Source organism: Numenius arquata, chromosome 1, assembly GCF_964106895.1.
Source record: "Numenius arquata chromosome 1, bNumArq3.hap1.1, whole genome shotgun sequence".
NCBI lineage: Eukaryota > Metazoa > Chordata > Aves > Charadriiformes > Scolopacidae > Numenius > Numenius arquata.
The window spans coordinates 42,309,683-42,334,118 of record NC_133576.1 but is presented as its reverse complement, the minus strand read 5'-3'; the positions used below and the strand labels follow the sequence as shown (position 1 = coordinate 42,334,118).

The 24,436-nt window shown below is 42.8% G+C and overlaps 1 protein-coding gene across 3 annotated transcripts in view; it reads left to right on the top strand.

Annotated features, from left to right (window-relative positions):
* ERG (ETS transcription factor ERG) overlaps nucleotides 1-24,436 on the top strand; it is a 66,067-nt gene that overhangs the window by 21,270 nt on the left and 20,361 nt on the right. For 2 of the 3 annotated variants that reach the window (XM_074159752.1, XM_074159759.1), the window contains exons 2-3: nucleotides 9,621-9,838; nucleotides 24,091-24,242. In XM_074159752.1, the coding sequence (XP_074015853.1) occupies nucleotides 9,621-9,838; nucleotides 24,091-24,242 (370 nt within the window). Of the gene's footprint in view, nucleotides 1-9,620; nucleotides 9,839-24,090; nucleotides 24,243-24,436 lie in introns of those variants that run through there. The other variant, XM_074159767.1, reaches the window with a different exon arrangement.

Below are 24,436 nucleotides of genomic sequence, written 5' to 3'. Positions count from 1 at the left end.
GCGTAACTTGAGGCCATTGCCTCTTGTCCTATCATCTGTAACTTGGGAGAAGAGACCGACCCCCGCCTCTCTACAGCCTCCTTTCAGGTAGTTGTAGAGAGCGATAAGGTCTCCCCTCAGTCTCCTCTTCCCCAGACTGAACAACCCCAGCTCCCTCAGCCTCTCCTCGTAAGACTTGTGCTCCAAAGATTTTAAGAGGAAACATGGAAGGGGTAGGATTGTATGTCTAGAATGGGATTGGGTCATGTTTCGGGCAGCTGTTTAGGTCCCAAGACTGTTTCCCAATATTGTTTTATCTGTTAGCAAAAGTTGGTAGCAGGTATGGCATGCAGCCTCAGTTCACTTCCCACTGGGCTGCTGGCCACTTTACAAACCTGCCACCTGTTTTGCCAAACAAACCTTTGCTTGAAAGATTGCTGAAAAAAAACCCAAATGTTTATATTTTTTTACGTAGTAGAATGTTGCCTGCTCCTTCAGATAAAGTCCTATACTAGAAAAGCAAGGTAGAAGCAACAGGCTAGTCCTGGGCTGAGGCAGAAATGAAAAGGAGTTTTATATCCAAATTTTCCCAGTTTTCCAAGCATTTTGAAGCCCTAGAAGCTAACAGCCAAGCATGAAGGAGGAAAAAACTTCAGGCTTTCAAAGTTCATAATTGACAATACTATCAAGATGGAAAGGAATAAAAGTCTATTGTATTGCCTGAAAAAATAGTCATTCAGACTTTGGTGTTACAGCTCTTTATATGGATGGAAGTGCTAAAATAAGCATACAAAGCTACAGTTTCTTTAAAAATGCATATACAATATACAATTTGCAGTTTACAATTGTATTGTTTTAGCACTGGTGAATTAAGGTTGACATAATCATTCAGGAATATGTATTCTGAGCCCAGCTGATCATTGTGCTGCTCCTGCCCTGCAGCCCCCTAACCCCACTTGTTCAGCCACTGGCGCAGTAAATAAAACCTGGTGTTGCCTCAGCCTTTAAGTAGTTTACCAGCACTCTGCTGAAGGAAAAACGGACCAGACTCATCACTGTATAGCACCAGACTGTCTGCTTTATTCCCTAGGCTTTTTGATACAGTCTTATGGATTTTGAGGTCCACTTTCATTCAGAAGCCTGGTGCAGTTCTTCGGTTGTTGCACATGGGCAGAGATGCTTCCAGGCATACCCCTCTTAAAGTCACTTGGGCACTGAACATGCGCTAAAACAGATGCAGGATGGAAGCTTTGATCATCGCATTTGAACAAGATTGCTGCGTTGCTTTAGTGATGTCCAGGGCATGTGACATGTATGAAAGAGTTTCCTATTTCCATTTATTAAATCTTGGTTTAGGGTTAAAGTACTCATTTGCGCTTTGTCAGATAAAGACTGCAGGTGAAACGATTGTGAAATGGCACTCTACTAGGTGTTATAATTTTAGTATGTGAGATGTAGGGTAATCCCAGATATGGTACTGAAGTTGGCATGAGTGAGATGATATGTTTTCTAAGACAAGATGCATTTTTAGTCATTCTTACCAAAGTTACCCAGTAGCGCAATGGTGATTTTTCTTACTTTATGAAGCACTTGGAGAGATGGAGGGGAATTTCTGGTGCTATAAATATTACCCTATGATGGAAGGAGGTGACAAAAATAGCTTGGGCAAAAATAGGGTCTGTTAACATTTCAGGAGTGACAGTCTATATATTAGAAATGGTGATAAAGCACCACAGTCTACATTTGAATTTATAATATCTCAGAATTTATTCATTAAGACACAAAATGATAAACCTTTGGGCTTAGCCATGAGACCTCCGTTCACATTGCTAGTAATGGCTTACACAAAGAGAGCTGCAGGATTGGTCCTTAAACATCTGCTATTGTTTCCCAGAAATAAATGGAGCCTGCAATTTCATAACATCATTTTGATGGATGCTTGATTATTCCTTTTTTCAAGTGGGACTGCAGCAGTGGCTCTCCTTTGCTTCCAAACATCCTTTGTATTTTTCTCAGCAAGAGGTGAAGATATCAGATAAGTGGCAGCACCGGGCCTGTGTTTGGATTACCACGGACTATCCAAGCGCTCTTTGCAAATAGATGGAGGATGTTAGCTGAGCTGGCAATAAGATTCTCATGGGTGGAGGTGAGGACAACATCTGTCTTTCCTATCTTGTACTTGCCAAGGCTTTTTGTTGTTCCTGAACTCTCTCATGAATATAATATGTGGATTTTTGTCTGATCTAATGAATCCAAGACTTAGAGATTTAGAAGGAAAACACATTCCAGATGTGTTCTGCAATTCCTGACTCAGGTGACTGCATTTTAAGTAGTAACCTTTTCCAGCATGTTCCATACACCATATTGAGTATCTTACAAAACCATTTCTTTTGCAAATGGTCAGAATAGAGTTGTAAGAGCATCATGATAAATAAGCTATAGCAAGGCTAAAACATCAATCATTTGTCTTTTGTTTCACTGATTATTGCTGCATGCAATGAATCCAAGGCTCAAAGACTTGGCTTTAAAGCAGGACTGCAAATTTAGGCTAGAAGCCCTTTAGCAGTTCAACCACAGCTTGCTTTATCGTGCAGTGATGCCTGTTGCAGACGTGAGTGGAGCGGAGTTTCAGACTGGAAGACTGCCCGCTGCTTTGTGAGGTTCTGGTGTCCAGCCTCTTGTGTGCTCTCAGTTCCAATGTGGAAATAACATTCCTGGCCTGTTTGAAATTAGGCTTTCACTGCAGATAAACAGCTTCCTAGAGCATCAGAAGATGCAATCTGAGGAAGAAGAGAAAGAAGAGTAGCAAGTGAGAAGAGTGGCTCGGTGAAGTCTGGAGCAGCTGTAGCAACATGCATACTGTGTGCAGTCTTGCACATTTTCACCTGTTCTTCCTTTCAGTTACAATTGTATGTAATTTGATTGCACACAAATTCAATAGCATATGTTATTGAGTATACAAGGGGTACGGAGTTCAAAAAAACATGGAAACACTTAATAGAGCTAATTGCATGGTTTTAATCAGAACAATCTTTCCTCAAAAAATGCAGGTCCTCTCCAAATGTAACTTTATTAGAATGTTTTAACATCTGCAAAATGCACGGCAGTGTGCTACAATTCATCCTTTTAATAAACGTTTGGTGAAAGTTTTCATATAAAAGCTCTTTGTCTAATTTGAAATGAAAATAAGTCCCAGTATGTCAGAATTCTTCCTAGAATGGAGAATTAATTTTTCTGACCAACTGTAGAAATCCAACAAGTGATAAGAAACAGCCTTTGTCTGAGTGTACATAGGCTGTTTGAAGGCTGTGTGGAGGGTCTAAGCTTGTGCTTACAGAAGGGTTATCATGGAATCAAATTAGGCAAGTGCAAGTTGATTACATTAATGAGGAGAAATATCATAAAACTGTTGTCAAAAAAAAGATCATATAAATTCAATGACATATAGGAAAGCTAATTAAAAGTTCTTGATTGCAGTGTTATTGCAAGTCCCTCATAGTCAAGGGTAGCATGTCCGTATTGGAGTGTGGGAGTACTGACTCCGCAAGATGACTGCACAAGTAATAAATGCATTTTACTGCCTGCAGCATCTCTCAACATACAATGAGGGTTGTTGCTTTATTTGTGTCTTCTTGTGCATCCTCCTCTTTATGTGGAGCTCTTGCACAGTCTCCTACTGTTTTGTGGCCAATTTTTTTCATCATACTGGTGTGCTATTGCCTGCTAGGATTTTGACAGTGGTGGCCAGTAAATTCTTGACTTTCAAAGTTCTTGAAGCATTTTTTTGAGCAGCAAATCACTTGATAGATTTTGATTAGCCAATAGGGATAAATAAGATCTACTAAACCTTTTCTGTTACAGAGATTAAGCAATAAACCATGGAAATATTTGAAGAAATGAAAAAACCAGAGCTGAATGTTTTGAGATACACATATATACACATGCATGTGAGTGTACTACCTGGAGACATGATTCAATTTGATTGCTGTACAAATGAATGGAAATGGTGTCATGTCTAAAGTGGAAGCTGGGTTGATAACATGGCAGGCCTGTGAACACATGTATTTCACGCACAAACCAGCAAGTTCCCTAATCAGAATTAACTTAGAGAAAGCATCACCAAGTTAGAATGGCCTCCAAAGTCTTTAAAAGTCCTGCTGCAGTACTTTTTCCCCAATAACCCTCAGCACAAGCAAATTATGCAAGATGACTGCATGCCTCATTGTCTTCTTTAGCCATTTCTTAAGTTTGATCAAGCTTTAGGAAAAAAAGGTCTTTGTCCTTAGTTCCTGACATTGCATATAAAGGACAGGTCAGCTTGCATATACTTCTCATGATGGGAACTACTTCAATCACATTTCCTGTAACTTCATGTTTCTAGGCCAAGTAATCTTGCATTTGATTAAGTAAACACCTTTGTCCTAATGACTTTATGCCTACTTTAAAGGCGTTGCTGTACCTATTGTTCTACAAATTTGTCAGTCTGTTATTCTTTTCTTTTTTTTTTTTTTTAACTTATCAGTGAAGTGTAAGTCAAAACCAAATAGAGAAGACATTTTATTCTTTTATCATTAGTTTGGAAAGTCCAAGTGAGAAGCCAAGTTTTGCACAGTAAAAAAAAAATTATGTTTTGCTGGTGATGAGAGGAAGTATGTGGAGAAAGAAAAATGAAATAAAGAAAATCCAGGTCCAATATTGACCTCAGATAATATAACCAACAGCTCTACTTTACAGACTTGCATGAAAGACCTTTCCCACCTGCCACTGTAAGCTGTATGTGTTGGTTTCTTCATATTACATTACCCCAGACGCTGGTTACTAAAAATGAAAGGCTTCATTTCTGAGATGTCGTGAGAATATTGTATTGTCATACAAAATCCAGGAAGATGACCCATCCGCTACTAAAATTGTTACGGTTAAAGTACAAAATTTGGCAAGATTGAAAGGAGCCTTATAATGCATCTATTTTATAATATTTATTAATGTTTACCTTGCTTTATCCCACTTACTGCTTGAAGTTGCCAAACTGCTCCAGTAACAGCATTAATATGCATGAGAAAAAAAGATCAACATGTACATGACTAATGAAAAGTATTTACTAGAAATAGAAAATACATCTGTATGTAAAAAAAACCTTGCTAAACATTGTCAGGATTAATAGTTTTGTCTTCGTTTATATGTGGCCAGACCATGCAGCTATTCTTCATGATGGTGAATGCTGACAATTCTTACATTACATTTGGCCCAAGAGCTTGAATTTAGAATTATAGCAGAAAGCACAATTTTAAGTCTCTGTATTTAAGAAATAAATACCCATACTGCTTCCTGTCAGCTATTCAGTACCATAGTTTGCTGTTAGAGCCTTCCTTTCACAACTTAAGGGTTGGCTTGACAGCTTTAATTAATGAAGAGAAATCAAGGATAGACAAGATGAAACGATGCATGCAAGGAGCAGCTGATGAACATTTTCTATCTGGTTTTGGGGATACCAAGTTATGCCACATTATGCCTCATGTATAGCTGAGAAGTGCTCCGTGTTTCTTGATGCTGTTTCTATGCTTTCCCACAGTTTGAGTTTCGTGTGAGGTTTTATCAGGTTGTATTAGCTCTGATTGTTCAGCATCACTGTGTCTTGAATGTTCAGTGGATTTAGAAATGGCTGGGCCAGAAATCCGCTTTTTTTAAGATCATGGAGAGGAAAAAAGGCAGCAGTATCCAACCCTGGACACACAACTCCCACCCATGTGTTGCAGAAAACTTCTCCCTGTGCGTGAGGATATGCAAGGACCACATATTTCACCTGTAGCGGTTGCTGGCAAATTGGCATCACTGATCCTGCCTGCATTTGAAAGAGGACAGTCGGTACGGCTGCTGAGTCCTGGCTGACAGGAGCAGAACAGATGCTAAACATAGTTTCCATTTTTCCCACACTGAAACCTCAATCTCAGTTATGTGTGAGAAGAGAGAAGATGGTTAAAGAGTTAAAGAGGAAGTAAGGCTAATTCTAGTTTAGACCATCTTTGCTAGTTATGCTGACTCCTCAAAACTATACAAAAGCTTAGGTGGCCAGTTCAGCTTTTGTAATTTGCTCTAGGGAGGGATGATGCATGTCCTACTGTCCTTCAAGGCAGGCCAGCAAAGATCAGTGAGGACTTGGAGTAAAATGTCAGAGACACTTGCTATCATAGAGTACACATTAATAAGCCTTTCCCATAAGGACCGACCCAACAGCGTGCAAAGTTGGCAGAAACTCATTTATTCCTACAGAGGCTTTACAGACCTGTTAGTGTGCACTAAATGATAACTAGCAGGATGGAGTGCAGGTGAGTGTTTGCTCTTAAACCAGAACAAAACTCTAGCTAGCAAATTGAGGGGGTTTTGTCCATGACTAACTAGGCATTTTTTCCTGAAATGTGAAGTCTGAGTCTGTCTCTTGGGTTCATTTATGTTTGTCTTGTTTTTGCCATAGTCTTTTAGATATTCACACAACCTGTATTAGTTTGGCTCATACTTCCAGCATTTGCTGTCCCCCTCAGGAAGTTAAAATGTGTGTACTTTCCCTCTTTGTGCAATATAATAGGCACTCACAGCACAGGCAATATTTACTGTCATTAGTAATGCCAATAAATAGAAAGCCCGTATTTTTTTTGTTCACATTTATACTTACCCTAAGTATTCCTATATTAACTTACATTTGGTGATGTCAGGTTTAATAGGAACCCAAATAAATTTGCTTTGTTTCACTTGTGTGGGGGAGGATGAGAAACGTTATCTATTATATGTTATTTGATGCCTATTTTGAAAAGGTCTATTAGTAAATGGTTTACAGAGTAAAATAATATTATGCCTGTTGTATCTGCTTTCTACTATATAATTCACACTCATGTATTTACTGAAGCTAACTCTTCCAAAATTAATATTTCATTACATGGGTTTTGTTTCATGTATTAGCTCTCCAGAGGGGCAGAAAAGAGGGAACTGTGCAGTAAATGGTCTCAGGCATGGGATGCATTGGGATTCCCTGGCCAGGCTGTGTAGATAGGTAGACAGATAGATAGATAGACAGAGATAGAGATATCTTCATGAAGAACTCTCATGGAGTGTTGAGAAAGAACTTTTTATTTTCCTTCCAGTGTAACATTTTCTTTCTTTAGCTCTTGTGATGTGATTCCTGCTACTTTACCATCCAAGCACATCAAGTTCCTTTGCTGCCTCTCAGTGCAGCGTAGCCAGGGAGCAACCTTTGGGGAGCAAAGGACCAGCAGCCATCTCCTCCCGCTTGATAAGCAGGAAGCATCTTCAGGCTTTCCCAGGAGTGATTCATGAGAAAAGCTTCAGACCACCACCAGCAGCAGCAGTTTTAGCATGACCAGGCAGGATGGAGAGCCACAGGAGTCTAAGAAGCATGGCAAAAATGAGAGGTGTTATTCTGGCATCCCTTCTGTCTCGCAGAAGAATGTTCACACCCCTAGAGACCCAAGACACAGCAGTTTGGTAGCTGGGTTCAGGGTGAGGGAAGAGCGTGCAAAGCAGGGCTGCTAACTGAGGAGTTAATATTAATGGTGGTACCCTGGGGGTGACCTTCGTACTCAAATGACATCTGAATAGCAGTAATGCAAGGGTGCGGATCGCTGTCTGAATTTTGCATCCTGGCCTGTGCCGGGAAGCATTAGTGTTGGTGATTCAGTCATGAGTCTCATGGCATTTGGAGGGCTGCTTCAGAGCCCGTTCCCCAACTACAGAGATTAAGGGGTGATCTCAATTTTCATGAGGAGTAAGAAGAAGAAAGTGATGTTCCAGCCCTTGCGGTTGCAGAGAAAACTGAAAGTTAACAGAGTGCACCCTGAGGGCTCACAAACCAGGCGAATAAAAAGAATGATAAATCTATATGCCCTTCAAACGAACAAATACAATTGCTGATTTTTAGGGCAGCATGTGGCTGCTGGAGGTTGTGCAAAGCCCTCTTCCAGCATGCGGGGAAGGTAGGAGCCAGCAGGCAGCCACCCGGCTTCCCGGAGCTGGTGGACTCCCATTGCTCTGGCTCTTGTCTCTCTCCCCTCTCCACCGCATCCTCCTCTGCTGACATGGCAATATGGTTTTATTGTCCCCCCTCAATTGGTCACCAGTGGCGGGCCCACACATGCTACCTTGCAGGGGTGCGGTCCCACGCCGAACACCCTGCTCCAAATCTGGCTTGGGCTCCATCCCTCCCACCCCAGCGTCCCCATCCTTGGCCCCCAGGCCTCCAGCCATTGCCAGCTGGCCACTGCCACCACTGCTGTCATCTGGCCCACTGCATGCAGAGCCTCCTCTGCCAGCCCAGTGCTGGGGCTTGCCCCCTGACCACCAGTGGGGGCCACATGGGAGGGAGGGAAGGAGGAGCCAGGCTTTCCCTCTGCCCCATTTCATATCAGGGCAGAGCTGTACTGCCAGGGTGGGAGGAGGGAGTCCTGCTTTGGGTTACCATCCCTTATGCCCCATGTTCACCCTAAGGAGCCCATGGAGAGGGGGTTTTCCTTGGAAGGCTGCTTTTGGAGGTGTGGACCCCCGAGCCTTCACGGTGCTGGGAGTCAGTGGGAGTGTGGGAGCCCAGGCCAGCTCCCATGGCCAGGAAGCCTTGGCTTAGGCAGGATGGGTCCTTCTGGCAGCATCAGCTTTTCCTGCTGATTCCCGATGGCCTGGTGGGCACACTGCCTGCCAGAGCCAGGCCCAGGCACCTCCTTGCTTCCATGACTCGGCTCCAGATAACCTGGGGGTGGAGTTGGTGCCGGCGTGTGGCGGTGGGGAAAGAGGGTGGCCTTCACTCCCTCTGGCCTCTGTCCAGTCTCCAGCCAGCCACCAGGGCAGCCACCCTGCCACCAAAGGGTCTGGTGAACCCTGACACTCTTGGAGGCCATAACCACAGTGCTGCCACGGTGAGGGAAGGTGGCCGGGGAAGCCCTTCCCACAGCACCAGAGTGGGGTGCCCAGCTGGCCGGCCTGCTGGGAGGGGTTGCCATGAGAGAGAGAGAGGGAGAAGCGGCTAGTGGGTATGGTCTCCTCTTGGGGCTGGTGGTGGGCACCTCCACTGAAGCTGGCAGTGAGTGGGTGCTGGCAGAAAGAACAGGGTCCCTGGATCAGAGGTTGCACCCAGCTATGTCTCGACTCCCTGTCCAGAAGGGACTTGGCCTTGGTTCCAGAGGAAGGAAGAAGAGCTCCCACTGAGTCAGCAAGGCACGGCTTTTGGTTGCTTCTTGCAAGGGCAGTTAAAGCAGTGATGCCAACTTGCTTGTGCCCCTGGTGGATCTGGCCCTATCTGGGATGCCAGAGCCCCAAGATTCACTACCTGTCCTGCCCTCTCCTCCCTTCCAGCTCCTGGTCACTGTTCCTAAGTGTTTGGTAGCATGTGTCTGTTCATCTTAGCCACTGGTGGGAAGCATCTCCTCAGGGGAAAGGCTGTCTTCCCACCATATGCTGACAGCATGTCTGGCACCATGAGTCCTCACCTCCACCGATAGCGTTGGTGTGCCTAAAAAGTAATCAGCATTTAGGCGAGTGACTGGGTGTTCGTCTTCTAGTGAGATAGACAAGCCCTTTTTTCCTTGAAGGATATTGTAATGTTTGCTATGAAACATGGTCACGCTGACTTCTCTGGTTTGCAGGAAGCATTATCAGTGGTGAGTGAAGACCAGTCCTTGTTCGAGTGTGCCTACGGATCGCCCCACCTTGCGAAGACAGAGATGACGGCCTCCTCCTCCAGTGAATATGGACAGACATCAAAGATGAGTCCACGTGTTCCCCAGCAAGACTGGTTGTCGCAGCCCCCAGCCAGAGTCACCATCAAGATGGAGTGTAACCCAAACCAGGTTAACGGGTCAAGGTAATAAGACCAGTGTTACCGTGGCTCAAGTACACTTTTTCTTGTGATGGGTATAACTCAGTTGTCTAAATCTGTGAATCTAGTGCCGTTTTAGATGGCCCAAGATATCCCACCTGTCCCAGCTGGGACAGCTGCTGTCCCAGAAGCCTACCAGTCTCTTGTACATTGTGGGTCACACTTGCCAGCCCCGTTCAGGTGTTACGGAGAGTCTCTAGTGGTGCTACACGCACAGTGTTCGCATGAGCTTGTGCAATACCTTTCTGTGTTTCCTCCGACTGTGGATCATTTTGCATGTGAACTTGCATTGCACATTAGGTGAAAGAGCATATATTCAAGTTAGCAAAATCTGAGTTTGCTGTAGTCTGTGGCAGCGCCACTGGTCCATCTAAGGGTGTAGCGTATGTGATCTAATTTCTAATGGAAATTGCCAAAATACAGTAATTTGGGCAGTTGCCTTTGCTCTAAATGTAACCAAACACAGAAGCATAGGAAGTAAATTCTTATAATGGCAGAGGGAGTGAACTATTGATCTTTACTTTTATATTTACTGTAAACATAGTACCAAAAAGCATAACCGTGGCGTTGGATTTAGGAAGAGCTCACGCTGAAGAAACAGCGTATGTATGGAGGCAAGCAGGGGAGTGGAAAGGAACAGGAAAAGAAATTATTCAGCTCAACAAGCAGTAGCCACAGTATGTCAGTGCATTAATTGTTGTCTCAGGACTTTTTTTTATGAATGTCACTATGAAGGAGAATTGTATTGATTAAGTTGAAAGAGTAACACAGTGGATTTGTGGATATTGACTGGTAGCCCTCCCAAGCATAGGAGCACTCTATGGGATTTCTTCCATCTGAAAAAGCACAATGAAGATTTTTTTTTTCCAAGGAAAATATCCAAACAAGTGCTTTCCTGTTTAAAATGCCTGACTGTCTAAACAGTTTTCCTTTGGTGTTGCTGAAGGGCAGAGTTCCAGAAAGAGTCGGTTGCTCACAATTGTTGGTGATATACCAGGGAAGACTGTTCTTCACATCTCTCTGTCACAAACACCCACCTACTAATCTCATCTCCCAGCATCAGTTGTTTAGAAAAACCTCAGTCATGGTCACTGTGGTTAGTGTTGACGCTTGCTGTGCTAATGTGATGGAGCATCACAAGCAGTGCAAAGTGGTTTGACAGCTTATCACACCTGCACTTCTCAGTGGTAAGGATGGAAATTGTGCTGAAGTCAAATCAGAATTTCCAGTGAATAGTCAAAGATTTGAGATACGTAGAAACAAATGGTGAAGTTACAAAGAATTAAGGGAAGTCTTCTTGTAAGCCTGCTTATTTAGAACTTGTTCACAATCAATTTCAGTGAGGTTCTTTTCCCTTTTCTTGTGCTAAGCAAATGCACAGGTATTATCACAAATGGAGTATTGATTCAAAACCAGTTTCACCTGCTCCCTAAAATTACCTCTAAGTATTTGTGCTGGCATTTCTGTTAGAGAACTGATCACTGTTTTTATCAGTCTAAATTCCATAAAGTGCATTAGAGTGCTTAATTAGTGTTAATTGTTACTGAGATTAGTGGTAATAGTTTGTAATGTTATACATAACTAAAATCAGTCATACACAGACCCCTACTTTAACATACTCCCAGATCTTAAGAAAGATCCTAGATGATACAGATGCATTTGAAATGGTTGGTCAATGACATTTTTTAAATACTCAAGCCAGAACCCTGAATTTGCTGGTTTGGGTTTCTGTAATACGTAACTACCCTCAATATTAAAGCTCAGTTTGTGAATCACAGGTACTTGGCTGTTGCTGTGACGGTTTAAGGACAAAAATGTGGGTGGTAATATTGTCTTTTATTAGCTGAAACCTTGTCCTGTCTTGTTAGAGACCTTGTTAGCGACCCTGGTAAGGATTATAGTCTGATTTAGGAGGTCAGGATCCTTACTGAGTCCAAAATGTGTGCCCATAGTCAGCTAAATTGGGTCTCCAGGCAAACCTGTATAGGCTGTGGGTGAGAGCACGGTGTAGGAAATGTGCTGTCACACACCAGCACACCCCAAACCGGTAGAGACTGGTAAGAGCCTTGCATTGAGAGCACAGACAACTCCAGGCACTAAAGCGCCTGGCTCCTGCAGGGGCTGCCTTGGTCCAGAGATGACCAGGCACTGTGAGGCACCCCTGCTATTGCGGGGTGCCTGGGAAGGCAGCCAAGCCCTGCCTTGGTATCCGAGAGGCCTGAAAGTGTCGTTGTGGATGGATGTGTGTTGAGGCGTGCACCTGGGAGAGATCCTGTGCTCAGCACCTTTGCTTCTCTCCCAGGGGCTGTGCCGTCGTTGGATAAAAACAGAAGTAACCTAGGGAGCGGGGAACCGCAGTGCAGCCACCAGAGCAGAGCGTCCCAGCTGCAGGGCTGGAGTAAGGCTCCCTGTCTCTTGTCTGAACCCACAGTTCACATGTTGCTGCCTGCCTGGCAGCCCGACTTTAGCAGGCGGGACAGGGCAGGCTCATGTTCAGCATATTTTACAGGACTCAAAATACTTTCCAGGGATGGATAAGCATTCAGAAGCCCCGAATTAAACAGGCTGTTTGGTCGTATCTTCATAATGCCTATAATTTCTCCTTCCTTTATGCTATTTTCTATCCGTGTGTGTGGGCATTAAATCACTTAGGGTGATACTTAGGCTTCCTGCACAGTCAATAGACAGAAATTGGCCTGTGGTTTAGGTTGCCCGAGCTGCTCTTTGCACAGAGAGGTATCTGCCTTTCCTTCAGAAGTATCCTGGTCTCCACACTAGCTACATAAAGTGTTTGTGCATATGGTCTGCAACTTCTACTAGCAGAACAGGCATCTACTTTTGCAAGGACATATAATTTGACCATCAGTGGAATTGTTTTTAAATGAATCTCTTTTAATTAGTCACAAGGCATGATTTTAATTCATACTATTCCAGCAGAACTGTTCATTGTTATAAAGAAGTGGCACCCGGGAGTTGCCAAGGCACCTGGAGCCTCAGTGACACACTTTTGCACCATCCTGACCACCTTTACTACCATTACAGAAGCAAAGAGATGAAAAGAAGCAATTTTGTGCACCTCCTCTCTGAAAAAATAGCATTAGGTCTACCTACTCCATCATTAGGACTTGGAGTTTAGTGCAAATCAGCTGAGCAACACGTGAAGATTAAGTTCTTCATTTTTCTCTGGACAGCATCACTCAGAGGTGCTTGATGTAGTCACCATTAGAAAGTGAACAGCTCAGCAGTGGCCGTTCTTTCCCAATATTGAGTATGTGAGCTGGCCCATGGGCTATGCTGCCAGAAGAGGCTGTACAAGTTACTTGTCTGAACTGCAAAATGTTTTTGATCAGAGCACTGGTTTTCTAAAGGGCACAGCCTGGCTGAAAGTATAATAGGAAGAAATGCAGTTCTTTCTATATTGAATTAGAAGTAACCTGCAGCATTGGACACGGGGTTTCAGTTATTAATCTTGGATTTGACAGCCTCTCCTATTGACAGAACAATGCAGAATTTCTAACTGGAGAAAACAAGAAAAATTCATACTTCACTTCCTAAGACATGACAACATGCTGAAAAATAAACAAAGAAAAATCACTTATAGATGACCAAAGATAAGAATAGACTAGCAGTACAAAAAAAATTCATACATATATTGCATGCTTATACTTAACACACACACAAAAATTATCATGAACATACACGTTTTATTTCATCAGAAAACTATCATTTTAAAAGGGCTAACACATGCCTGAAAGAATAGATCATAAGATTCCACTTTTACTTGGGTGAACTAATATTGCCAAGTAACAAATACAAATATGTTCTGCCATTTCTGAAATGCTTGTGTATGTGTGCATGTAATATATATATAGTGTTAATACTCTGGGAATTGTAATGCTTCCTATTATGTGATATTCCTGCCAGTTTTAGAAAAAAGTGTGTATAACTCAAGCCTTACATAAAATGGAATTACTCATCAGTATTATATTATTGCTAAATAATCATAACAAATATTCTGATACATTGATTAGTACTGTCAATACAGAAGTCACTACAGGTCAGTGTGACATATGCGTCTCTTACAAATCTGAAAACCATTTTTTCCTTCCTGAAGTCTGCTAGGCCTTTGCTATTTGTACGTTGGTGTTTCACTGGTTTCCTGACAGACTATCTGCTGTTTGTCACATGCATAGTATCGGCCACAGTTTATATGCGCAGATTAGTGGTACCCTGCCCTTCTGCAGGATACTTTGCATTTTCTTTTCTGCAGAAGCCTTCCCCACCCTGCTCATTTGCAGTCCATAAATTTATTTCCTTAAATTAAATGCTTAGTTCTTAAAAATGATTCACATGTTAAAAATTAACACATGCAGTAGAGCTTGGAGCTGCTTTTCATTTTTAGTAAAACTGTACCTTCTCTGTTTACACCCATTTTAAAATCTGTGTTGTCCCAAAGGACTCTAAAATACCACAGCCACATTGCAGAGTTGCAGAAGTGCTAACTCTTGGATCTCCAGAGTATCCTCTGTAATTGTCTTCCAACAGGGGAGCCTGGCTCTGAATAATACCGTGTGAAGAGGATGCAAAACAGGGTACCAGACCCCACAAAGTGATAACCAGAGACTAGTTAGCTTTATGACTTTTTTGCTGTCCGCTTCTCCCTTCTCACTGTGTTAGGCTGCTTCCTGGCCGTATATTCTGTCATCTGGAAGGGGGTATAAAATTTTAGGAGCGTACTAAACCTCTTACACATCAACAATTAAGTACCCACTCAAAGCAGAAATGTACTCACTCTGCTCGGACTCTACCCAGATATACTTTGGCTGTAATTGCCCTACATTAAATCTCAAAACATAACAGTCTTAAAAGTGGCATTCCTATGAATACTGAAGAAATAACATTAGAATGAAATTAAAGGGTTATTTTCAGTGTGCTGCAGAGGGATTAGCTACACAGTTTTCTTTAACAATAACAGTATTTTTTAAAGCTAAACCCTGCTGCACAGCACCAGAAAATACAGCCTAAGGGCCTACCTTAAATTAAATAAAGCAAGAAAAGTTTAAATTAAAGCTGTCATTTACCTTGCTGTTGTTGCATATATAATGCAGATTGTCACAGGTGGTATCAAATTGAGTTTCTTCAAATCCATTATGTTGGTACAGCCATTATATTTCTTCCAGGTACATAAATCTAATGAGACCTTTTGTGCCACCATATAGTCAATCTTTCACCTGCATGTAATAATATTGTTTCCTGCTATTTATTGCTCTCGAGTCAGACCAAAAGATTCATCCTGTCATAGTAAAGTACTATAATACAAATCTGGAGATTGCATATATCATACTGTTACTTACTTTTCTGTTTATTTGATCAAATTAAGCATGAGCAATTCTACTACAGTGAATGAATACGATTAATGTTATGCATTTAGGGTGAAATTCACTCCTGCGGCAATGGTCTCATGAGGCCCTGGCTAGTGCTTAAACAGCATTTAAATCCGTGGATTGCTCAGTGGTCTCTGAACACACTCACCCATGGGAGTCCACCATGCCCATGGGTGGGACTATACAAAGGTAGGTTGGAAGAACTACATTTACTGGTAGGTAATCAGTCTTTGTAAGGGAGACTGAAGTGGAACATAGAGTCTTATTCACAGATAAATTTCACTTGCCGTGCGCAGTGTGATGATTTCATTGAAAAAGCATTTGGAAAGTTAGCTGCAGTGAAAGCACAGCAGAAGTTTTGGTTTGGCTGATACAGAAGTTTTAATGAAATGCCAGGAATAATTATTTGTCATTAAGATTTAATCATGTGCAAAATATTGTTCTAAGTGCTACCAATTGTTGCTTGAAAACCATTTGAGAATTAAATTATTACTTAATATATCTTTTGTGCTAGCTCTTTAGGGAAACACCATTTTTCTTTGCATGTTACTGTTCTAAATTTTCATCAAAGAGCCTCTGTACTAGCTGGGTTGAGTGCATCTGACACACAGGAGGACTTTGCAGAGTCTGAAGTAACCTCAAGTTTTCATTTATTGTTTTTTTTTTTTTTTTTTTTTCTTTTCCCTGTGATGTAAAGTCTCCTAAGGGGTAGCTGGTTTGTGCTATATAAACCAGCAAATTTGGGTGGGTAGCACTTGAGGTACCTTGCGCAATCTAGCCATGTGCCAGCTGATGTGCCCAGCCACTGAGGAGAGTACATTCATCCATATGGAGCTCTGTATTGCCACCATGAGAGAACCACCCTGCTCCCAGGATCCAGGCTGACGTGCTCTAAGCCAGATGAGGCACCTCTGCATTATGCTCTAGTCTGTGGTTTAATACTGGTGGATCTAGTTAGAGCATTTGCACACCTTGCTTGTGTCCAACACATAGGGAAACAGTTGGGCTGCAGTAATCGCCCTGACTTCACTTGTTTTTCAAGGGCATGGCTTTTTCCATCCCTGGAGCAGAACCGTGTGGCTGAGGCTCAGTGCCATCCCTTCCACATCTGGTGGCGTACCACCAGTATGCAGCCCTGGTATTCTTGGTAAACCTCAACTCAGACTAAACAACAAGCGTGGTCCAAACCCCATGGCAGTCAATGGGACTCTCTCCTCTGTCTCCAACAGGGCTTGAGTCAGCCCCTACATCAGTCCACAGCAAAGCTGGGAGATCTGTTTTAAGAGGATGACTTTCCTAATGCACTTACTGCAACTGCCTTTATAAAGTAACATTAATCTTGGGTAAAAAGATGTGGTGTTAGATACCTCAGACTGATAATCTTTTTTCCCACTGACTGGGTGGTTGGTGGAGTGGCTGCCTACCAAAGTGGAAAAACTGCAAATTCAGGATCTTCTCCATGTAGGGCTTTGTGTGTGACTACTTGAAGAAGTTCCTCTTTGCTCTGAAAATCCACCAGCTTAACATGAGTGCATGCGTATGTGAGTGTTCATGTTTGGCTCTGTTCTTGAGGCAAATACGTTGCCAAGGAGAAAAACAAACCCAGCTCACCACTACTATAGCTACTTTTTTGAAGCTTTTTGTGGGGTGCTGGGCTGGCAGGTGCTAGCTAAGAGGCTTTCCACTCTGGGATAGCATGTTCATCCGTAGTTGGCACAGTTACATTTTGGATTGACCACTGATGCTTAAATTGTGTGCTTAGCTTCAGGAGTTTAAGAGGGAGATGTGGATAGATAGAATTTCAAAAGTGCTAAGCAACCGAAAGCTCTCATATGGGTAGTGAAATATAAAATTAGTCTTCAAATAATGACGTAGGAGCCCACGAGACTATGCTCACTGTCATTATTTATGGCACTTGCTATCATTACAGCTTTATTTCCAGTACGGTATTTACGTTTAGAGCCAGTGGTTGTAGTGTTCCCCCTGGCTGACATGGCATAGGCACTGTCAGCAGGTAGGTTGTCTCTGACCCAGCACATCTGGAGATGAGTCCTCTCCTCTCCCCCTTCATTAGTAGGTGTTTTATTTTGATCAAGGTAGTATCAGTGTGGGTGTTCAGTATTTAAAGCTTGGGAATAGCATTCTAAGACAAAGTGGAAGGTGAGTAAGAAAAAGAAAAGTGGCTAATCGTGACTTTACTGTTTGACACCGATCAGCCTCACAGCCTGATAATGCTAATCACGAAAATTAGAAGACATTCCACACACACAGGGGATTATGGTTTCTATAGAAGATGTCACTTCTGTTTATGCCTAGCACGCTCTACTTTGCTAGCTTTCTATGTGATCCCTGCCCACAAAAGAAGGCATTGGTGGTTTGGGAAGGGCCCTGGTATTCTCCTGGTATTTCATATTTTATGAAACCACAAATACAACAGTCTTACGAGCTCTTGAAATGAAATACAATTTGAGAAATGTAATCCATTACCATTATAATAGAATTTCTATAAAAATAATAAAAGAAAAACAAGAGAAAATAGGTCCTGAAAGTTATAGGCCAACTGGGAAGTCATTGTGGCTTTGGCCTAGCTATCACCATGTCAAACTTCAGCCTTCTCCCAGGCAGCAATCTAATTGTAAATTATGTATATACAGAACATCATTTCTTAGCTTTGGCTTTTAGTGACCCCCTTCCCTTCTTTCCCTTTCTTCACTCCAACCTCACACATAAGAAATATTGAAGTGTTTGCACTAATGGAGAAATGACAACGTGCAGTCAAACTTAAACCAGCTGTTTCCCCACACTATGAACACAAAGAGCCAGGCCGGTAATATTTATAGCTTGACTGGCCTCTAGTGAGCCAGACGCTGACTGCCTTAATTTGCCATGATGGCCTTAAGGCTTGAAGCAGCTGTGGACCGCAAGATAGCCGGGGATAGTTAGGCAAAAAAAAAGAAAAGATTGTTTCAATTAGCAAAAGTTATTGTTTGATTGAAAATGAACGGCTGCTGCATATACAGCTCAATAAACAAGCATCTTTTGTTTTGCTTACAGAAAGCCAACAACATTACATGTGTTGGCATGTGGTGTTTGCTTTCTTCTTTCACTGGAGGAAGAAACCGAAGGCACTTCTATGTGCCATGCTGTGACATCTCTGAGCTAGACCCCAGGGCTAGCCTCATGCAATCCTGAGCACCTACCGAGCCCGGGGCACCCCACAAAGCAGTATCTGCCCCTGTTTTGGATGCTGAGGGAGTGTGTTAGCATGGGGCTGACCCAAGACCAACCTCTCCACAGCCCCGGTCTGTTGAAGACCGGTTTGGTTGCCCCTGCATTAGCCAAACATGGAGCAGTGCACCTCCATGGCTGTGTGGCCCAGCGAGGACTTCAGTTTTCCTTGTTTCTTTTTTCTTTTGTGTTCTGAGGACTACTTTTGACACTCGCCTTATAGCAAAGGTGGTGTTGGCAGATATGGTGTAGGGGAGAACTTTGTAGAGCGGGGTTGATGGTTAGACTCGATGATCCCAAGGGTCTTTTCCAACCTGAGTGATTCTATCATTCTATGATTCTGTGATTCAAAGATAAACAGACTGTCACTGTGGCTTCAGCATCAACCTAAGCCAGCTTTAGCTGGCGGCGTGGGTCCCGAGGGGCTTCCCTCCCTTCCACAGACCTCAGCAGCTTGCTCCCACCCTGGCTGTCCCTTTTCCTGTGGGCGAGCGTTGCCTTCACACAGCCGCCCCACGTGGGTGGGGGAGTGACTCAGGTTATAGCTAAGCACTGCATTACGTACCCCCCCACCCATTTATTTACTTATTTGCGTATCTGCTGGGGAAGCAGCTCCCCAGCCCAGTTCACTAAGCAGTGGTGCGAGTGCCTGTGTAAATACCCCAGGGATATTTCAACCTACGTGCATTTTCTGGCGTTTTAATGGCTCTGTTATGTTGGAGTCCTCTGCGGGGAATTTTGCGTTGCTTACACAAGAAGCCTTGGAAGGGAAAAGAAAACCTCAGCTTTCCTTTCAGCAGGTTAAAAGTGTGGTGGTGCTCATGCAGCAGATTAAGGGCAGGTGCCTGCACAGGAGCAGAGGGCTTGGTGCACTTGTAGGGCTTGGCCTGGTGTACACCTAGATGCTGCGGTGCTGGGTGATGAGTGCGTGTGGTGGAAACCGAGCTCTGTCAAAGCAAGTGTTGGGACCTCTGATATCACCACTGAACGCACTTTTCGAAATCTCACTAAGCACCCATGGGCATCACCGTTGGTGCCAGGGAAGCAGACCCTGGGGCTCTGCAAATCTGCTGGTGCAGCCACACTCCTGCTTTGGAGGTTGGGAAGTGCGGGCTCCTTCTCACCAGAGAGTGAGTCAGGCTGTCCCCAGTGATTGCTGCCAAAGGGGAACCCAAAGGGGGATCTGCAGGTCCCCTTTTTGCTTGTCATTGCTGTGGCAGGTCTTGGCAGATGGGAATCCCACTGATTCATGAAGGGGAAGAGGGTGCAGAGAGGGGCAGGGCATGGAGTTTAGGGCTGCAGCTGTGGTAAACCTTTGAGTTGATATTGTGAAGTAAAGTATGTCAGGCGTGTTTTAAGAAACAACAGTGTACCTCAAAGTAAGAAATCTCAGGGATTGGCCACTTCTTCAGTGACAAACCATTTTTGGGGGGAAAGCGCTGACCAAATTCACTACAACTTGAGTAGTTAGAGTGAATGGAGACAAGCCTGAGCACGCTTTGCAATATGTATGAGCTGACCTTTACATGATGTCATTTTGGCTAAATATAAATTTACTTGTGTTCGCCCAAATTATCTGAAAGAGCTGGCTTTGCAGAGCTCTCCCTCTTGTACTTAAGGACAGGGTAGGGACATTGCAGCCCTGCTGGGAACATTCCTCTCTCTCAGGTCACTGGCATTACAAAATGGGAGAGGAGAGGAGGAGTGGAGGAATCTGTATCCTGTAGGACAGTGTCATGGTTTGTTCGACCAGAGCCTCACAGAGTAAAAGTTCTGGTAGCTCAGTGTATCCTCTGACCTGACCAACCACAGGCTAGATGGGGACCATGCATGGAAAACTCTTCAAAGATTTCCTTACACTGCACTACTCCCTTGAGACCCCTTTTCTCTAAGTAGCCTCTGTAAAGACGTTATCCAAGCTGTGTTTGTTAAATGAACTTATAAAGATATGTAGATATTTGGAGAATACAATTTTTCTCATTTATTTCCCTTTGTAATTCAGAAATATTAAATAGAGGGTTTTATATTATGGGAATGTCACAGAGATCATGTAAAATTTTGCTGATTCCTAATCTGTGTTTCTCTGACACCTTGCATTTTAACACAACACAGGTGCTTTATGTCACATGGGGAAAATAGTAGCATAGTGAAGAGGAAAAACTGTGTTTCATACACTTATTTATGAACTTACATTTGCTTTCATCAGAGTCAATGGCTGGCAAAGCTCCAATCAGCTTCAGTAGGAGTGGGCGCTAAGTTTAACCATCAAATCAGCTGGATTCTAAGTAACCCTGAATAAAGGCAAGGCTTCCAGGTCCAAGGACCCATGGAGAAATACTTTCTTCAATATACATTTATCAACTATCAAGAGCTGAATCAGCTCAGGACCGAACAAAGTGCCCTTGGGTAGCATGATTGTGGTCTTTCCACTTTTTTTTTTTTTTTTTTTTTGTAAATTCCAGGTGTAACACAGTATATTTACAAAGGGTAAAAATAACATGCAGCTGTGAAGAAAAACATATCAGGTTTCATTTCAAACCTGGAGCTGAGGATGAATCATTGCAAAGCTGCACCCTTTACACTGGGCACACTTTCTGAAAGCTGCTTTTCCACTGCCCCTGCTCCCCCGGTGGTTCAGAAATAAAGCAGACTCACAGAAAGTCCTAAAAAAAGGCCTTTGCAGACAATCACTCTCTTGTTGTCCTGGGCACTAAAAATACCATTTTCTAGTGTCTGCTTGCATTTTCAGTTTTGCTTTCTGTACCATAGAAGTCCATTGCAGCCATTTGAATTAAGCCTTGGTTCAGTGGTATGGATAAGCACACGCTCAGGTTGAAGTACCTGAGTAGTCCTGTTAGCTCCCGTGGAGCTGCTTACATGCTTGAAGTTAAGCATGGTCTTAGAAGATTTGCTCAATTGGGGATTTGCCTGTTCACCCAGTAAGCTAACATGACAAAACCTTTGACTGTCTGCTTCTGGATTTTAATCAAAAGTTATGATTTATTTATGATCTTCTTCCCCACCCCCATCTGTTTATATTCAGATCAGAAAACCAGCTCAGAAGCCGTATCAGATTGCCAAAAGCTGTGTGCTGCTACTGGATCTTTCACATCATTTACTGTTCAGTGTTTACAAGAGTGTTTTTAATGCACAATTGCCCATACAAGTGGTGTAGGCTAATACTGATGTGATATTTCATGTCAGCAGCAAGACTTTAATGTCCCTGTATCCCAAGTTCCTTTTCACAGAAAAACAAAATAAAGTAACTGTGTGAGTTAGGCCAAAGGATGCTGCTAACTCTCTGTTTCCCAAAAGCATCCCTAAAAAGTCAGTGAATGGGCCAAATGGTTCTTTCTTTTGAATTTGTAACATAAGTGACCCTGGGAGTCAGGGTAGGCATCGTCACAGGTGGAGCAGCAATTGGATCATGTTTCCAAATATACAGCATTTAGTATCCAGACTCACTTACGCATATGTGCCATTTGTATTTGTTAAAGGTAAACAGAAAAAGCCAACATTTTAGTCGCAAGCAATCATCACAAAAGCTCTTTTTCAACACGTTTACATCTGAAAGAAAAAGTTACTTTGTTTTGCTTAGGTCTGTTTAGACAGAAATAAGCTGCATCTCAGAATTATATTTGGAGGTATATAGTGGGATAGAAAAACCTGAGAGAATAATGCCCAGGTATTCTGGTTCTGAGAGGAAAGGTAAATTCACCACCACTGAATGATGGACAAGACCATGTGCTGGCTGTATCTTCCCTTGTGGTTATTATTCAGTCCTGTGGCTGACAAAGCAGTTGTAGGACCTTTACACAAGGCAGATTTCATATGTACAATGTCATGTGGCACCCAAGGTATTTTATACCTGAAAAAGGTATATGAAGCCAACATTTCCCAGACAACATTCAAGGCCCTGTTCCTTCTCCTCAGAGGATGACAGTACCCATTGAATGGTTTCTGTGATATACTTTATTCTTAAACTGAAAGCCATCAGCAGTTAATTTTTAAAAAATATATACATTAACACAACATGGTTAAATTAGAAGTAGCACTGCAGAGAAAAATCTTGATATACTTACAATGTACTTTTAGTATTTAAGATGTATACTAAATCTTTTCAGCTTTCCAAGTGCTAGTTATTTTTTAAACACACGTGAGAACTGTAGCTGCATTAATTCCTGACCAATGGTAGTGCTGAGCGGTCAACTCAACCGAGTCACTTGGGCATTGGATAAAATATCTGCCCTTTTGACGTATGTTGAGCAGACAGTGGTCCAAACTGTATATTATTTTTCCTCTTTTGTCCTCAAACAAAAACTTCTGGGAAGGCACCTGTATTCTGACCACTGGTGGACTTATACTAACACTGCTGCCCAACACTTGCAGCAAGAATTGGGATTTCTGAGCTGGGGAGAGCAAGAGGCTCTGGGTGAAACACATTTTGTGGGGCAGGAGGCAGATCGTGAAACACGCTTCCAAGAATCTGGGTCTTGGAGGGTCTCTTGGTTCTCCGGACTGCAGATCAATTGGTTTGCAAGAAACCAAAATGAAGCATTGCAACCTGACTTGCTGCTTGTTTAGTAAAACCAGGGTACAGTTCCAGGAGTTAAATGGCAGGACTAAAAGAAAGCTTGTCAGTAGTGTAGTATCACTGAAAAAACCAAAACCCAACTAACACCCTCCTTCCCTTGCCAAACAGCCTCTTTACATTTAAAGGTATTCCCTGTGGCTCTGTTCTTTATTTTGGTTTTTGTAACAATTTTTCTCTCTCTGATGAAACACGTTGTAGACATTAAATTAAGGGACAAATATGTCTGTGTCTGCCAGAAAGAAAACTGTGATGCAATTAAAATGCCATTAGGGGACCCCCTGTGGGATATTAAACCGAAAGACTCCATTCAGAAAGCAAAGCCAAAATTAAAGAGGTGTCTGGTTGCAGATCCTCTGCAGATTTCCATTTCTTAACTACAGTACCATGGAGACTGTGCTAGTCAGGAGCTGAAAGGTTTTTCCAGTCATGCGTGTGGTATTTTGAATCACAGCTTTGGCAAATGTTCCTTTTCTGTAAGCCATACGTAGAAGTGCGTCCACGTTGCATGACATAAAGTGCAACTGAGCGTGGCCCACATGAAACAATGACAGCAGTGGAGAAGGGAAGCTGTCCAAGCCTTGTCCAAGCCTTGGACAATGACAACTAATAGTAGTTTTCCCTCAGAAAATTTACATTAAGTGCATCTCTCTGTTTGCTGAATTGTCTGTGAGGTGTTTGGAGAGAGAAGTGCAGCTACTTGCAGCCATCAGACTCAGCAAGCTCATGAACAAGTCTTCATTCTAGCCGGGTCTCTGGAAATAAATCATTAGTGTTTATATGTTTGGAGACATATAAGAGCTGAATCCTTTGAAAATAAAAATAAATATATGGTCCGTTGGGGCTGGTAATTTTTTCTGAGGCAACTGAAGGAATCAGCGGAGTCATTGGGTGGTAGGTACTGAGTTTTCCAGTGACAGCCCAACCCTGGTGCTTAAGTCTCATTTTTTCTATTTCATTCAGTGTGATTCTTTGCTGAGGATATTAGTAGGGACTGGAATATTAATACAAGCACACCTCTCTTCTCTGTCTAGGAATTCTCCTGATGACTGCAGCGTGGCAAAAGGAGGGAAAATGGTTAGTGGCTCAGACAATGTTGGGATGAACTATGGAAACTACATGGAAGAGAAGCACGTTCCACCCCCAAATATGACTACCAATGAACGAAGAGTCATTGTGCCAGCAGGTTAGACCCTCTACACAAAAATTATAAGCAAAAAAATGCATTTCCCCTAAGTCTACTAACATTATTTGAGAAAGTTTGGAGAAAAATGACAATGTGATATAGGTGATCAGAAAGAAGAGAGCAGTAATTTCTTAGGGTTACTAAGAGAATGAGCTGAGAAATATCATAGTAAAGCCATCTCCTCAACCTGTTCT